General features: G+C 37.8%; 1 protein-coding gene across 1 annotated transcript in view; it reads right to left on the reverse strand.

Moving 5' to 3' along the window:
- The window catches only part of Lama2 (laminin subunit alpha 2), a 602,337-nt gene that overhangs the window by 77,236 nt on the left and 507,500 nt on the right, over window positions 1-17,601 (reverse strand). The window contains exon 41 of the mRNA XM_055599236.1: window positions 10,915-11,017. Within this exon, the coding sequence (XP_055455211.1) occupies window positions 10,915-11,017 (103 nt within the window). The remainder of the gene's footprint in view (window positions 1-10,914; window positions 11,018-17,601) is intronic.

Raw genomic sequence — 17,601 nt, forward strand, 5'->3', positions numbered from 1 at the left:
CAATAAACCACAAGTGTATATGTAGTGGTTTGAGTAAGAATTTCCTGCTACAACCTCCTCCTACACACACACCAGTAGGAGTGTGTGGAAGAAAATGTGATCTCCCAATTACCTGCTCCTATAACATGTCAGCTTGCTTACTTCCATGCTTCCCCTATCATCATGGACTCCCCCTCCAGAACTGTAAGCCAAAATAAACTCTTCCAGAAGTTGTTTTATCATAACAACAACAACAACAAAAAATCATAATACAATATCTGAATATCGAAGCAAATCATCACCAGACTCTTTTCTTTCATCATTTATAAATGACCAGTTGAGCTGAAAAAATAAATTACATAAAGTTGGCTTCACAAAATAACATTTGCCACTTCTGACTGAATAAAGTGGACCACTTTTTGGAATAAAAAAGTGTGTGTGTGTTTGTGTGTGTGTTATGCAGCCTCTACAATAGTAGCTTTCTATATAACCTTTTCAAAAGTTCTTTAGTGTTAGTTATTTCGACATGTGTTCCCTCCTCTGACGTACCTTCTTCACCCCACATAACCCTTCTGATTTTATTAGCCCTATTTTCCGATTTATACCATTACATTTTCTCTTTCTGTCCTTGGAAGCCATCCCTGCCTGTATGGGCATTTCAAATAAAACATACATATCTAAAGATTCAAAGTAGTCATCAATCTTAACCATATAAGAACACCATGAGCTACATCTAGGCTGGCAAGACAGTCTACCAGTGCAATAGTGGCACAAATGTCATGGTGGTGACCAATCAGTACATGCTTGGATTTAAGGCCCACTTCACTCTACAGGATGAAACTCATAGCAGGTACCATTATTGAAAGAAAGAAGTTTTGGCTGAACAAAAGACATAGGAAAGCATCTATTATCATTTTACTAAATGGAGATAACATTAAACTGGGAACTAATGACCTAACTGTCATGCCCATGGATTAGTGTATCTCTCAATCCTTGTCAGAAGCTTCTCCAGCTTCTTTTTGTAACGAATGGTAATTAAAACAAAGATCCATAACTAGTCAAGGTACAGAGAATAAAAGGCTGCGGAACACAGGGATATCTATATTACACCCATCCTCCCAAGGCCCAAGGGTCAAGGGTCACTGAGGAAGAAGGAGTAAAAGATGATAAGAGCTAAAGGTTATGACTCCAAGAAAACCCTGTTCTTGGAGTCACACAGAACCTAGAAGTTGCACATACAGCTCACAGTGTTTGTGGTAACATGTGCCAGAACTGCACAAGCTCAAGCCAGATGCAATCCCAGCTTGGAAAGCGGAGGTGAACACAAAGTCTCACCCTTAGCTGTGGAGCTATTGGCAACTTTGGGAGAGGAAAAGACAATTTTCTTTAAGGGTGTGGCTCCTACTATAGCAACCAAGTGTATATGGCCAACAAAAAACAGATTTGATGGGTTTTAAAAAATATGAGGCTACACAACTTGGTAGATAGAGAAAAGGGGTATGGATCTGAGCAGGTGAATATGATGAAAATACATAGCATGAAATTCTCAAGAAACTAACAAAAGGTAAGGGAAATGTCTAATAATCTCGAGTGTTCCCAAAGAACGTTGGCTGTGAAAAATGGTGAACAGTGCTGCTTTTCTAACAGCATTTAAATAAATGTATCAGAATTTTTGATGAACATGAATTTGGTTTGGCAATTCTCTTTTCAGTGCTTGGGACTGAATTAGTACCTTACATATGCTAAGCAAGTGCTCTGCCACTGAGCTTCATCTCCAGCCCTAGGGAGGATCAGCAGTTCTGTGAAACTTTCCCTATTATTATGGATGTGACACAAGCCTGAAACCTCAGCACTTAAGGGGTTGAGGTAAGAAAATTGTAGGTAAGTAGGTATAAGATATACAGAACTCTAGTGAGAATTTCATTTTATTTTTTTAAACACTTGAATGCTATGCAAATAGTTTTTGTTTAAATCCCAAGTGTGAAATACAGGGCTGCTTCAGATCGACTCTGGCAGCTGTGATTCCTCTCCTTCTCTAGCAGGGGCGTGGTTTTGCAAGCTGGAGATAGCTAACGTTTGGAATCCTGGGGATGCTTCAGGGCCTGAGAGGTCTGGCAGCTGCTGATGCTGTTGCTGATTGCTGTTTGCTCCTGTTGCTGGTTGCTGTTTGTTGATGTTTGCTGGGTGGTTGGTTGGAGATAGCCTGATGTTAAAAATCAGATTTGACCGAGGAACTCAACACCCCTAATCAGCAGGAAGTAGTCTAACAATATTGATGCTCCCTTTCCCCTCTGACCTTTTTTCTCTCCTACCTCGTGTTGTGGGTTTGGAAAGTATATGGGTAGTGTAGGAAGGTAGATAAATGAACCCAATAAAGTAGCCAAAAGTACAGTTACACAGAACAAAAGCTTTAAAAGTGTGTTAATGTATATCATCTAAGATACCCATTAGATTTTTGTCATAGAAAAAAAAGAGACAAGAAAATGTTAAGTTATTCAGTTACTAGTATATTTTTTTCACATCAATATAGATGTCCATACAATAGTATGGGAGATACAACCTTTAAAAAGGGATTATATGAATATGTATGGGTATATAATGATCCATAAAGCTTTACCAAGAATAAGTAAGTACACTGTGGTGGTCTGGATGAGGATGACCCCATAGGCACCTGTATGTGAGTGCTTCTTCCTCCTCTGGTAGAACTGTTTGAGAAGGATCGGGAGGTGTGGCTTTGTTGGAGAATGTGCACTAGGGGGTAGGCTTTGAGGTTTCAAAAGGGCACTCCCTTCCTAGAGTCTCCTGCTCCCTGCGGGGTGGTGGTGTCTCATGTTGTGGGGTCTCAGGTACTGTTCCAGCACTATGCTGCCTGCTGATATGCTCCCCATTGACATGGGCCTCTGGAACCGTAAGTGCCAAACACACTCTTTCTTCTCTACAGTGCATTGGTGTCTTATCACAGCAACTTTTCTTAGTTACTTAGAAAACTAACTAAGGCATACACCACACATATGATTACATATGTAATATGCATATATATATATATATATATATATATATATATATATATATATATATATGCAATAATCTGGCAGGGCAGAGGTAAGGAACTAGATAGGAAAGAATATACTAAAATGCTGGCTGTACCTATAATAAAAACTAGGAATCAATGGGGCAGTAATTGGCAGCTTCAAAAACAGGAAACTAAAACTTCATATTTTGTATCTGGTTGCATTAGATAAATGTTTTCCTGTGCATATATTGCTGTTCCTTAATTTTTTTAATTATATTTAAATGCTAGGGAGAGCTGCATCTTGGTATTACTTGCTAACCCTAGGAATGCTATTTTCATAACTAACAGTACCCAGAGTGAGCAAGTCAGGGGAGAAGATGATCCTCATAAAGGAGCCAGCCTGCTCTAACCTAGCTGTGCCTGCCTCTCTCCTGACTGTTAAGACCTCAGCCAAAGCAAACAGCTGAAGAAAAATCATCATCCTGTCCTCCACTGATCTTCTTCTGGAAGAAATGCAAAGGGAAGGAAGACAGAGACCTCTGAGCTGGTGCTGCTCTGGACACCTTAGTGATCCACTCCAGTGCACACGAAGGCATTTATAGGCAGTGCAATTAAACCACCGTCATAACCCACACAGAGATATGACTAGAGTGCCGATCATGCTAACACAGTCACATCATCTTGTTTAAGGTGCCTCACTTTATGATGCAGGCCAAAGACCTGATATTACAGAAAACAAAGCAAAAACTAGCTCTGCAAATCACATCTCTACAACCTCAATGTGACCATTTATATCAGCAATATATTACTATTTTTTTACTTTAGCTCTCAACTATACTTTTGAAGTAATTGAATTTTCTTCTGTCAATCACAGCTCATCTCTCCTTTAACACTTGTGCTGTTCTCACTGCCAGTACAAAAATAAAGTTATTGGATAGGGTTCCAAAGCCTTCTTTTTAAAATAAATCTAGTCTGACAATAAGGGCGTCATCTCTGTGGATTCCCTGGGATTAAAGGGTTACTCTGTCACTGAAAACCAGGGTATCTTATTCAGTTAAGAAAATAGAACTGTAAATATTTCATTTCTTACCTTCCTGATGATTTAATTTTTTATAAACAACAAAATATTCAAATTGTCTAACAAGCAGGGTATTCAGGTATGGTAACAAAAAAGCCATTAATTTAAAGGGCAGCACTGGGTTTATACTATTTTCTGCATTCTCATAGCAAAGGATAGCTAAAAATTCTGTCCATTTTTTTTTCAGGAGAAAGAGTAAGTGAAGAATATTTTGCTGATACTCTTCAAATTATATGTCAAGATTATTATCTTGATCCTTTGCTTTCTGTATTAGAAAATAAAACAATGCATATAAAATCCTGATGAGACCTGATAAGCTAGGGTCAGACGGAAGGGGATGAGGACCTCTCTTATCTATGGACTTGGAGAGGGGCATGGGAGGAGATGAGGGAGGGAAGGTGGGATTGGGAAGAATTGAGGGAGACGGTTACAGCTGGGACACAAAGTGAATAAAATGTAATTAATGTAAAAAGTAAAAATTTAATTAAAAAATTCAAAATTAACACATACACTCTGTTTAGATGTTGATGTTTTAGCTATTTGACTCTGGCTTCTTCTTAATTATCCATTCTGACAATGTTCATTTATTACTTAGTAATTTCTGGAACATCGTGAAGCAAGGTGAGCATTTTATAGCTTTTGTAATAGTGCCGGGTAAGCAGTAGTTGGTCTCAGTGAAGCACAGATTCTGAGATGGAAGACGTGAGAGCAGCAAGGAAGAGAAAGGTGTTGGCTTGAAGAGGAAGTTATGTGAGGCCTAGTAGAACCACAGCCATGATATGACAAAGAATGAGTGTACTCCAGCCTGAATCACAGCATGGTGGAGGAAACAGCATCACCTATGGTGGAACAAAACCCTTATGTACATCATCTAACTTTTGGAGAACAAGAGGAAGACACAAGCTGAATGTAGATGTCTTTTTTTTTCCCTTTGGGACGAACATCATCCAGGAACAGAACATCTTTCTCGGTCTTCTTTCTGACGGCTGTATCCACCAAGCCTCAAGTACTCTCTCTCTTTCTATCCCTCTCCCCGCCCCCTCCTAGGTGACCATGTTCCAGGCATGAGCTGGAATAAGACAGAGCTGACAAAGTGAGGAACAGCTGAAACTGCCCATCAGCCCATAGTGAGAAAGTTCCTGCCCGCGCAACTGCCTTTGTTGCAAGCACTGCGATTCATATCTATAGCTTACGGTCTTAGCCGAAGAGGCTCACTGGACAGGGTCGGAAACAGCTTGTATAGTCATCAGTGCCTCCTCAGGGTTCCCACGTTCCGTGGACAGCACCATGAGTCCTCTAAGCCTGCTCTAGGGCTCAAGGCAGCACGTTCTTTGAATTTCATTTTGTTGGTCTCTGCCATGGGATGCATGGATAATATGGGGAAGTAGCCGAAATCTGAATTATTTAGGAGAGAGCTCAACTCGTTTTTTTTGGGCAAAGAGTTAGGAAAACGGTTCCTTGTAAAAACAGATTTATCTCATCATTTGCTTAGTTGACTACAGTTAGTGACTAAAACAACAGAAACAATAGGACCTTCTGACTCAGACTGCTTTGTTCTGATTTATTTCAAATATTAAATGCTTTTTTTTTCAAAACAATGAATAAGGTTTCAAAACTCAATAATACCAAAAGACTTTAAATAAATGTAGCAACCCAGCGTCTTCACTTCTACCTCCTTAAAGTCATTTTCTTCAAAGCCTTTGTAGCTGTTCCTCCTGGAATGTACTTTTTAATATAGCCAGATATACACATATAATTATTTATTTAGATTTCCAAGTATAGATTCTTTCTACACACCATCATTCATTCATAAGGTCTTGCTCCCTTCTATGTCTACATATTTACCTTCTTTTAGAACAGCCAATTCTTTAGTTAAGCCAATGTAAACATCTTATGTTGCTCTTGATCGTTTGTTTTATTTATTTATTATTTATAACAATAACTATTATCTTCTCTGTTGGGAATTGAACACAGTGTCTCATGCACACTAGGCAACACACCTCTCACACAAGAGGAAAGGCTCTATAACATCGTTATTAACAATGTGAACTTCGGAATTGAAATGATGGCTGGAAAACCTAGCACAAACATTTAAAAGTCTGCTCTTCCTTTAGAGATTTAATGCAACCTGAAAAGATTTCGCCTTCTTTAACTAAAGCAATGAATCTTTTTTCTTCAATTTTTCAAAACTTTCTTTGCAGATAATTTTAAGAGAGAAGTTCATATTAGCCACATTGATCTTACCAGAAGTTGTTTTTACCAAAACTGATACCAAGTGCATTTATGCACTTGGTATTTAAAATGCACTGAATTATATATATTAGTTTATAACTCATGCATTATATATAAAGCATACATACATCACACAAATATATGATTATCTACAGTATATAATTTTTATAATTCCTCAGATATATGGGAACTACAAAATGTGTACTTGCTGTGTCATCAGTCAATTGTCAAAATAACTCAGAGGAAAAGTTGAGAACAGTCCTCTGCATGGCAGAGCACCCCTGTACCACAATACTTCCTGAACCAAGTTCAGAACATGGAAGAAATCACATCAGCATGTGAGTCTAGTTTGTGGATTGCTCATTCTTTCCCCAAGATGAAAACATTTTTTTTCTTTTAAATATTAGGCTTTTACTGTAGTTTCTTAGGTTATTTTGATCTCGTATAAATTTGGGAGTACATTTATATTAACATTTGTACATTTTACATCATTTGCAAAGCACTCGTTGATGAAACAGAAGGCATCCGAATTAGGTCTTCTAGAAATAAGTACAGTGATTGACAGGCCCCCAGTAAATGAGCTACAACTGCTGTGTTCTTCTTCCCAATGGAGGACCAGAGCAGATGCCTTCTGACAGGAGGGGAGAAGCACATGCCGGGTGGTAGGTTCTCTAGATGTTTAAGATGTGGAGATGTGTAGTTCTTTCTGCTGCTAGATTAATAAGACTAAATGGATGAGACTTGAGACCCATTTTGAATTACTGACTGAGAGCCTGTAGACTTGTTTCAGCTGGCGTGAGAACTGAATTTGAAAGCCTTTAAATAGGACAGGTCTCTGGTTTCATACAAGCCCCACCATCTGTTGAGTCATCAGGAAGTTGAAGACATTTGTGTTTATCTCCACTGTGTCTGAACTCATTGGCAAATTCCCTTCCACCTCCCAGAATCCTACATTCTGGCTCTGAATGCAGAACGAAGCCCAGGTACTTTCCAGGCTGGGTGCCCGGCGTATTATGAAGGCCCTGTCTCTGCCTGAGATGGCACTAATGAACGTCGTGAATGTTTGCCGACAAATGAGGCACAGACTGAGCAGGCAAGCCACACTGTCAGTGAAGATCATTCCCATTGCTAATGCCTCCGTGTTGCTACTGATTTGCTCCTTCTCTTATATCATATATAACAGTGTCATGGTATTCCTATTTGTTAACAGGGACATACATGGTATAATAACACAAAATCTTTTCCGCTATAAATAATAATAGAACCTCAACTATAAGCATCGCAAATGTGCCACGTCCATTGTCTCAACATTTTTCTGATACAGTCTCGTGGACTGCATGCTGAGTACTTCCTGCATCATAGCACAGAAAGAAGTTATTGACTGGTGTGGTAAATGTGAAATGACGTGCTCATAGTTTTGCCCTTTTCCATATATTACACAGAACTGTATATCTAAGAATTCTCGGATTTATTATTATTGTAGCCATATATTTATTATTATTGAGCTTAGAATAATCCTTTTATTTCCTGTCACTAATCTCTAGTTTACAAAGAGATTATTTATTTTCCTGCATAATTAAATAATTTCACCTACCTGGGGCAAAGCTAAATATTAAAGCCAAATTAGGAAGTGAATAAAATTGAAAAGTGACTCCAATGAGAGGTGGTACATAAAATCTTAGCATTCACATAGTTTCCGCACCATAAAGTACTTCATTCTTTTTCCCTGTACATATTCTGTGAGAACCCCAACTGACTATTTTATTGACAAAACTTCTTGTCCCTCTATAAAGCGGTATTCACCTGGTGGCCTTCATTCATCTTCTGACCCTTTCAATCACCAGTTTGTCCCTCATCTCCAATCCATCAACAAAATGATGTTTGTCTCCACAGACATTCAGCTGGTGTACTGTTGACTGCCTCCAGAGCTCCAACATGTGCAAAGGGCAAATTTACTTTTAACAGATGTATATTCAAAAATTAAAAAGCAAAACAAATTGCTTCTGGCAAGTTCAGACTCCCTCAAGGCAAGGACAGCATAAAAATGGCAGGGAGCAGCAGTAAGTCATTTGTGACCAGACTACAGGAACAAACCAAGCTGTACTGACTTGAACAAGCAACAAATTAGAAATATGGAGGGCGTGCTGGCCCCACCATTTTTATTCCTTCTAACTCCAGGCGCCACAGAGAGAGAAATGACTAAATCTCTATTTTAATAGCTGCTGTCAAGAGTTTTGCTCTGCAGGGCCTATTTCAGCAGTTCCTCGTGGTAATATATGGCATTTCCCTGATTAACAGCCATTTTATAACCCATGTAATTGGCCACAAATCAGAAGAATGTCATAACGTAGCAAGAAAACATTCCCATCTTCATCATGGCCTTGGCTTGGTGTTCTGAGGAAATTATTACTTGAGTAGTTTGTGGGTTTTCATTACTTTAAATAATGTACTACCTGAAGTACAAAAAAAGACATTTAAACTAATGAACATTTCTGTCTCCCAACCCTTTCTGCCACCCAAGCCCTCAGATGTTCTAAATGAAACAAAATGGAATTGTGTCTTTTTATGTGTAGGATTAGGATTTAGGGGAAACAAAGGCAAGTGCAGGATTGGAAATAAAGCAAGGTATGTTGAGCAATCAGTTCAGGAATTAAATCTGAATTAGCACCCTAAAACTCAGTACTCAAAACAGAAGCATTGTCATAAAATGAATATATGAGAAAGCGAGAGTGAAAGAGAGAGAGAATTGGGGGAGGGGGTGTCTCACATTCTTATTATGTCCAGACTGGCCTCAAAGTTACTATGTAGTCAAGGATGACTTTGAACTTCTGATCCTCCTGCCTCCACCTCTCCAGTGCTGAGAAGACAGGTCCACACTGCCAGGCTCAGTGCATGGGTCTAGGGACTGAGTCCAGGGCTTCAGGTTCAATAGGCAAGAGCTCCACCAGCTCAGCTCCCTTCCTAGTCACCTCCACTTTCATAACATCAAAAGTAATACAAAAAGGATTCATGAAGAATAAAACATAAATGTTTGAAAAAAGACAGAGTCTAGCTCTGTGTTTGTACAATTCTTTTAACTCGACTACCCTGAGTAAAACTCTAGCTTCTGGCATGGGCATTAGGTAGAAATGAGTGGCTACAAAGAATTTTGATCAATTCTACTTGTTCAATAAGAAGACAGATCATGGTTCTTTACTGTCCTTCTTCTGGCTGGAGTGGACCTACCACAGAATTATGTAACCGGAAACTCATGTAATGTAGAGTCCAAAGCATTTTGGTATCAAAGTGATAGTTGTAACAGACGTGGCTCTCTCTCTCTTTTTTCTGGTGGCTCTCTTAATTTTGTTGCTAAGGAAGTCCAAGATATTTTGCTTTAAAGCATGCCAAATCTAAACTGTTTCAAACTTTGCGTTTTCTAAGACAAGGAAAACTTAATTTAAAAATCTGTTGTCATTCACTTTTAACTTGTTTTTTTACTTAAAATAGCTAATTACTTTATAATTTGAACTAGGCTCTACGTTATTCAGTATAAGTTCAACATTAAATAGACCCTATTCCTTTCCTGAAAGATATAAAGTCCGTAACAGGAGGGGTTTGACAGGTCTCTGAGAGAGATTGCACAGGCAGGTTAAGTGTGAATTAGATATTCCATTGTTTCCTAGAGAAGATTTCTCAGCGAGGATTGCTTTTTATTTTTTTCTTGCAGAGTCTCACAGTCATTTAATCACTGGTTGAGTGAGTGAGTGAGTGAAGAACCTAGGATTTTGTGTACAGTAGGCAAGTTCTCCACAGTGATCATGTCCCCAGACGTCTGGTTCTCTTGTGCTTTCTCCCTCCAACATACACAGTGCTGCTTGCAAAACGTGATGCCCTGTTAGAAGGTCTCTCGATGAAGAAAACTCAGGAGAATGAGCAGATTTTAGGACATGGGATACCATCACACACACATGGTACCATGGAATGTCAGCGTGCGTGAGGGTTCATGTGCACATTGGGGAGGTAGATACAAGCCAGATAACGCTAAGGCATGAGACTAGAGAAACAGGAAAAAGTACCGAGAGACAGGTGATACTGGAATGAGATGAAAAACACAACAGCTTACATCAACAGCAACCATACTTACAAACATTAAAAACATATCAGAGTAGACATTATTTTCTGTCTTCAATTAGGAAGAAAATACACGACTATTTTGTAAATATTTAAAGATTTCAGAACCTATTAACACAACTGAAGATTTCACACAGACTTATACGCCGCCACACACTCCTAGCTCATTTTTTAATCTGAACTTTTTTTCTAAAACCATATCTAGAGTGACAAATGGAGTTTGGCAGTATAAAAATTTATCATGCTGAAGATTTGTTTTAGCTAGGAGGAGCAATATTGTAGAAACTAAGTTAAAATTATGGAATGTTGCTTGGCGAAAGTTGAAGACTAAGCATTGTCAGGCTTGTGAGAAAGGTCACTTGGAATATATATATAATACCAAATACACACATATGTATGTCATGGCTCACAATTTCATTTCTTAAAGTGTGGTGTAGTATCCTTCCATTATAACATTATTAACCTTATCATAATAGAAACAATTAACAATGGCCACACTAACCTTTCACATCATTTGCTAACTTCTTGGCCTCATTAAGGATCCTGAAGCTTTTCTGAAGGGAGCCTTTGGCATCTTCCTTTAGTAAGCCCTGAGGTCTTGTTGCCTGTGAATAAAAGAAGAGTTGTCCCACATTAAACCACAGAGTGAGTAGTGGGCCACTGAGGGCAGCACATATACAGTGTGCTTTAAGCATCATGGATTTAGAGGTGTATATTTTCAGTGTATATTTGATGTCTGAAAGCTGTTAACTATGGGTTGAGATAGTTTGGAGCAGACTTCTTTGTACTTTACTGTTTCAGGTAAGTAGAGAAAGTAGGGCTGGTGAGGTGTTCAGGATCTCAGAGATGAAAAGGACAAATCAGGAGAATGTGTTACTGTAAAATTAAAGACACAAAGTGGAATGTTGATTCCGTGAATGAAAGCTTGGTATCATCAAGGGCTACAGAAGTGAAGTTAAATAAGAACTAAAACCATCCATTGACTTTACCTCTCATCATATTTTATATTTCTGGAGTGATCAGAAAAAGCTCCTCCTACATTCTAAAGCTTAAAATGGGAATAAACACCAATGTCATTCTAAACACATCCCCAAGTACCATTGCAAATCCTGAACTTGTAAGGAAAATCTGAGAACCACAGGGATCTCTTACAAAGATATATTAGCTCAGGCTTAGGTATAACATAGTGACATAAAGATAATAGAACTGGAAAAGGGTCACTTAACTGCTTGTCTGGTTATCCATTTAAATAGTGTTTGCCTTTTATAAAGCATTGCATAATGCACATATACCCAGAGATAAAGCAAATAGGATCCTACACGTACATTTTAAATGGGAAAATATTTCAGAGAACAAACGTTGAAGAATGTTAACTGCATAAAGTTAAATTTAGAGGTCTGAATTTGGCTTATCTAGACATGGCGCTCTTCAGAGACATGTGCAGCACTCTAATGAACACTATTTTTCAGTTGCTGTTTCAGCACAAAACTAGCAAAGATCACAAAATGTGGTAGCGTTGTGGTCAACTTTTTTAAAAGTCTTAATTCAAGTTTTTATTTAAGTACTTGATTGAGCATGAGTCAGGTCAAGGATACAATAATATGATATGTGCTAAAGGATATTATAAAAACATAAACATCAATAAAAAGGGGAAAAGGTACACCGAAAAGACAACCTCAGGCTAGAATTCTGTGGATTTCCTGGAAAGAAGAGATTCTTAGACCCAGATTTTATTTTAGGAAATGATATGGTAACAGCACTTCAACATCATTTATCCTGGGGGAAAAAGTAAGTGTAAAAGTGAATTGTACTTAGAATAAAGATAACATTACACACACATACATTGGTATTTTATGTAGCTATAAAGAAAAATGAGATCATGAAATTTGTAAGAAAAATCAATGGCTCTGGAAATCGATATAATAAGTGAAATTAGTCAGACTCTGAAAGACAAATATAACATGTTTTCTCTCATATGTGGAATCTGGATCTCAATATACATACATACATGCATACACATACACTATAATATAATATATAGATACTATGTGTGTGTGATATAAAACTAGAGAGAAGACAATGACAGAAAATGAAAGATCTTTCGAGAAGAAGAGGGTAAGGAAATACAGAGGGCACTGAAAGGTATACGGCAGGAGAGAGGAAGTTGGATTACTGGGGGAAGAAAGGGACCAGCAAGAGGAGGGGAAAAGAACGGGGCAGTGAAACAGAAGACATATAAGAACAGAGAAAATGTGAACATGCCACACTGAATCCAATTACTTTCTATGATAACTTGAAAATTAATAAATAACCATAAAAAGAGAAAAATAAGTGAGTTAAAGTGGCACAGCAGATAGGATGTGCTGAAGTGAAGAGTAGAAGGAGGGAGGTTCGTGAGCTGCACATCAGCCTCGCCTACACTAAAAATATACAAAACTAAAATAACAACAGTAAACTGAATGACATAAATTCTATGTAAGTTACTAAAAGAAGACAAGCCTCAGGTTATGCAGCCAGGTCTATATTTATTACTATGTACATATCATTATTTGCATGATTCTAAGCTTTCTGAATCAAAACAGATTAAAGATAGGATATTACAAAAAAGCCCCTTAACAATTATCTAAGAAGACAAGAAAACAACAGAAGTGACAGCTGACAATCCTTTTGACAGTGAAGAACAAGACAAGAAGGTTAAGCAGAGAGAACATTTCTAAAGGTTAGGAATCCAAAACAATTGGAGAGGGTCTATGGCTATGCCACCCTAGACGCACCCTGTCTCGTCTAATCTCAGAAGCTAAGCAGGGTTGGGAGCTAGTTAGTACCTGGTTGGAAGACAATTTGGAGAGCAGTAAAATGTAGGTGGTAGAGTAGTTCTTGGCAGAGCAGAACATTATTGTAGTGAGATACCCTAGGTTGATATCAACGACCCTGAATCATGGGGATAAGACGAATCATTCACAAACTATAGAAAGCTTAGGAAAAAAAAAAAAAAAGAATACAGAGAAAAATAAGAATGTACCCTTTCTATACCCTTGGGCTCAGAGAGAAACAGAGAGACAGAGACAAAGAAATAGACAGAGATAGACAGAGAGAGAGTGCATGTTGAAGGCAGAAGTACAATCTCTTGAGTCATAGGTGTAATTCCTAAGTGCTGCCACCATTTTTCTTTGGGATATAGTCTCCTACTGGCTTTGAACTCCCTGTTAGGGTTAGGAATGAGTTTGTCTCTGCTTCCTCACCTCGGGAATACAAGCAAATATGTTTGTCTAAGTATTTATTTAATGTGGTTTCTCAGCATTGAACTCAGGTGCTTCCGTACAGGCTGAGGAAAGCTTCATATTGTGACATATGCAACCTTGATGCCACTATAATAAAAGTAGGGAACACAATATTGTTTCTTCTTATTCTCTTTCTGTTTCCCCCATTCACATCTTCCTTCCATTTCTAGACATTCATCTTATCTTGAATCTTATGTTTGCATCTCACTGTCTTCTACACATTTAATAATTTAGCATAGCCTCTTGTTCTATCCAGCTTCTTCCATTCTTCTGTGTTGTGTATCAATATTTGTTTGCAACTAGTGGGCAGTTTCACTACATGGATTGCCTCAAGCCATTTCTTTATTTATCACCTGTATTTTTTTTTTCCAGCCTTGGGTATTCTAAATAGAGCTTCTTTGAGCATTCTTGCATAATGTATTGTATTAACATGCGTTTTTAATTGCCCTAGGAGTAAATAGAAAGACTGGATCACATGTAGGTATAGGGATGAGATTTTAAGAAATTACCAGTGGAGCAACAAAGCATATAAACTGTTTAAATTCTTGCTCAGCAGCACCAGGGAAGCAGAGGCAGGTGAATCTCTGTGAGTCTGAGGCCAGCCATCCTGGTCTACAAAGCAAGTCCAAGACAGCCAAAGAGCCAAGGCTACACAGAGAAACCTTGTCTCGAAAAACTGAAAAAAAAAAAAATCCAGTTGATAGGATGTTCTATTTCTGTACATTCTTTCCAATACATTCTCACCATTTTGAAAACTTTGATATTCTAATGCTGGCATTTTCCCTTCAATTCTAATTTTTGTTGACTCACCTAGCAAGCATCTTTTCATATGCTTATTCATATTGTCATTTTCTTTGGTGAAGAACCTGTTTAAATCTTTTGTTGTTTGCTTTGGAGGCAAGGTCCCTTGTAGCCCAGGATGGTCTAGAAATTACTATTAATCCAAGATTGAACTCCTCATCTTCCTTTCCCTTTGTCCCAAGCACTGGGATTATAGATATGCATAATGTTTAAATCTTTTGTTTAATTTTTTTATTGAGTTATTTATTCTTCAGTTTTGAAGGATATTATGAGTCATTGATCAGATACATAATTTTGTAGTTGAATTTACTATTTTTGGATTCAAATTTTTATTTTATTAAAATTAATTTATTAAGGACATCATCCATGAATTTTAATGAAGTTTGTTTATCATTTTCCCTTGTTATGTATTAGGCTTTTGGTATTATGTCCCAAAAATCTTCACCTAAGATCATAAATAGTTCTTTCATTTTTTCAGTGTTTCATATCTTTATAATTTATCTGTAGGTCTAATGATGTTGGGAGGATACTTTTGGAATACAGTATAAGATATTTTTGTCTTGATGTACCTGTTAACAACCTACCTGTGAGTGACAAACACTACATTGTCTATACATCACAGCTTTGTAGAAAGCCTTGAAGTCCAATAAAGCAACTCTGTCATTGTGTTCTCTTATTCCCAGTAAATTCTACAAATGTTTCAGTTTCTAAAGCATAAATGCTAGCCAGGTTTTATTAGGATTTCTTTTGATATATATTCCAATGTGTCTAAGATTGTCAGCATAAGAATATTGGATTTTCTAATCTATAGACATTGCATATCTCTTTACTCCGGCTTTTCTTTATTTCAAGAAAATAAAGAAAATATTCAGTTTCTGGGTATTTTGAGCTTTTATAAAATTTGTTCCTATCTTAACTATTGATGGATGCTGTTGTCCATTTTAAACTCCAACTTTTTGACAGAATCTACAAATGATTGATTTTCTTTGTCATACTCTTTAACTGTGATCAATTTATCAGTTCTAGTATTTTTTTTAATAATTTTAATTTTTTTATATTAATCACAGGTTATTTACTTTGTATCCCAGCCTTAGCCCCCTCCCTCATTCCCTCCCAATCCTACCCTCCCTCCCTCATCTCCTCCCTGCCCCTTTCCAAGTCCATTGATAGGGAAGATCCTCCTCCCCTTTCATCTGACCCTAGTTTATCAGGTCTCTTCAGAACTGACTGAAAAGTCCTCCTCTGAGGCCTAGCAAGGCTGCTCCCTCCTCGAGGGTGGGGGGGAGAGGTCAAAGAGCCAGCCACTGAGTTCACGTCAGAAATAGTCCCTGTTCCCCTTACTAGGGAACCCACTTGGATACTGAGCTGCTATGGGCTACATCCGGGGGGGGGGGGTTCTAGGTTATATCCATACATGTTCCTTGGTTAGAGAAACAGTTCTGATAGACTGCAATGACTACCACTTACACACCACAATGAACACAAGCTCCCAGTGTGAGTGACTTTTTTTTTTTTTTTCTGTTTTAATGCCTGTTGGGCTCTCTGCTGTCTGCAGTACAGTGTTGAATGAAAATGATGAATGCAGAAATTTTTCCCTCTTTTCCTGAATTAAGAAGAAAACTTTGAAAGATTTTGCTCTGAAGTATGATGCTAGTGGGAGGTTTTCTCTTGTACCAGAGACCTTCATGGCTAGTAGGTAGGAAAGTTATCTGAGTCACAGTACACTGAGGATGTTTTTAAGAAATGGCCTCAGACCCTGTCACTTCTCCTGCTGCCACAGAGATAACTGATATTATTTATGTAATATGTTAAAAACCTATTGATTTTCAAATATTTATCTATTTTGTTTGATATATTATATATATATGTATATTAATGAATAGCTGGATTTGATATGTTTTAATTTTGTCAGGAATTTTTACACATGCTTTCAGGAGGAAAATCAGTCTCTACTTTTGTTTTTATTTAATGGCTTTGGCTGGTATTTGTGTGAGAGTAATACTGGGCTGGTACAAGGGTGTATGTGCAGGCAAATGTGTATGTGCATGCATGCGTGCATCTGTGTGGTTTTAAACTACAAATATGATTTTTTTCATGAATATAAAACTATTTTAATTATTTGTATTTGTGGGTGATTTTTAACAGTTTGTAATTTGTAAAAAAAAAAAAGTCCATTTCAATAATGTTGTTGGATTGACACAGCGTAACTTAAATATATTCTGAACTTCTTTTCCCTTCTGCAGAAGATAGGGTGACATCACATCTTTTATTGCTAGCATTGGAGATGATCACTCTGGCTGGACGGTTATCATGTTTCGATCCTCCAATGGCTATTGAACCTCTGTCTTTAACAAATGCTCATTCTTGCTGGCTGACTTCCTTACCGCCAGCGGGTTTTACTTTGTTTCTTCCTCAACGTTTGCCTTTTAAAATATCTTATACCTTTTTCTTCTAATAATCTTATATTTTTTAAATTTTAGAAAGCTGGGGATTTCTTTGGAGCTGTAGTTTTACTATTTCCTGCTGACAAATTGGGAGATAAGTGATGTGTGAAGGCATACAGGAGCTGCAGTAAAAACAGTTCCAGTAACAGCGGAAAGGCAGGGGATTTTGATGCAATGATTGGTGACCAAGTATTTCTGTTCTATAGGCTTGTGGTGTGGAGTGTGAGGACACAGCATGAAGTAAAACTGTTGGACACAATATTTCCATGACTTTTAAAGGCAGATTGGGGTATTAAGACCTGAATAATTGGCGCCGTCAGCGGTCTCAGAGTCAGTGAGTGTTACCAATGCGATAACAAAAGACACCAAAGTGAGCAGTTAGAGGAGGAAAGGAGCCCTAGGTTGGCCATTGTAATAGGCCCATGGAATTGGAAGGTTTGAATTTATAAAATGTAGAGGAATTAAAAAAAAAAAGGCCATAATGTTTTCAGACAATCTTTACAATATTAAACAGCTGATGGCATACAACTGTCAGTTACAAGCGATCTGCCAATACCCAGGTTTGAAAGACAGGCTGTCCGATGATAAGGGAATGCAAAACACTAACATCTTACGGGTGAACAGAACTGTTTTGACTCGTTGGAATTTGGAGAGACCCTTCCA

Source organism: Psammomys obesus, unplaced genomic scaffold, assembly GCF_907164565.1.
Source record: "Psammomys obesus unplaced genomic scaffold, mPsaObe1.curated_primary_1811, whole genome shotgun sequence".
In the NCBI taxonomy this organism is placed as follows: domain Eukaryota; kingdom Metazoa; phylum Chordata; class Mammalia; order Rodentia; family Muridae; genus Psammomys; species Psammomys obesus.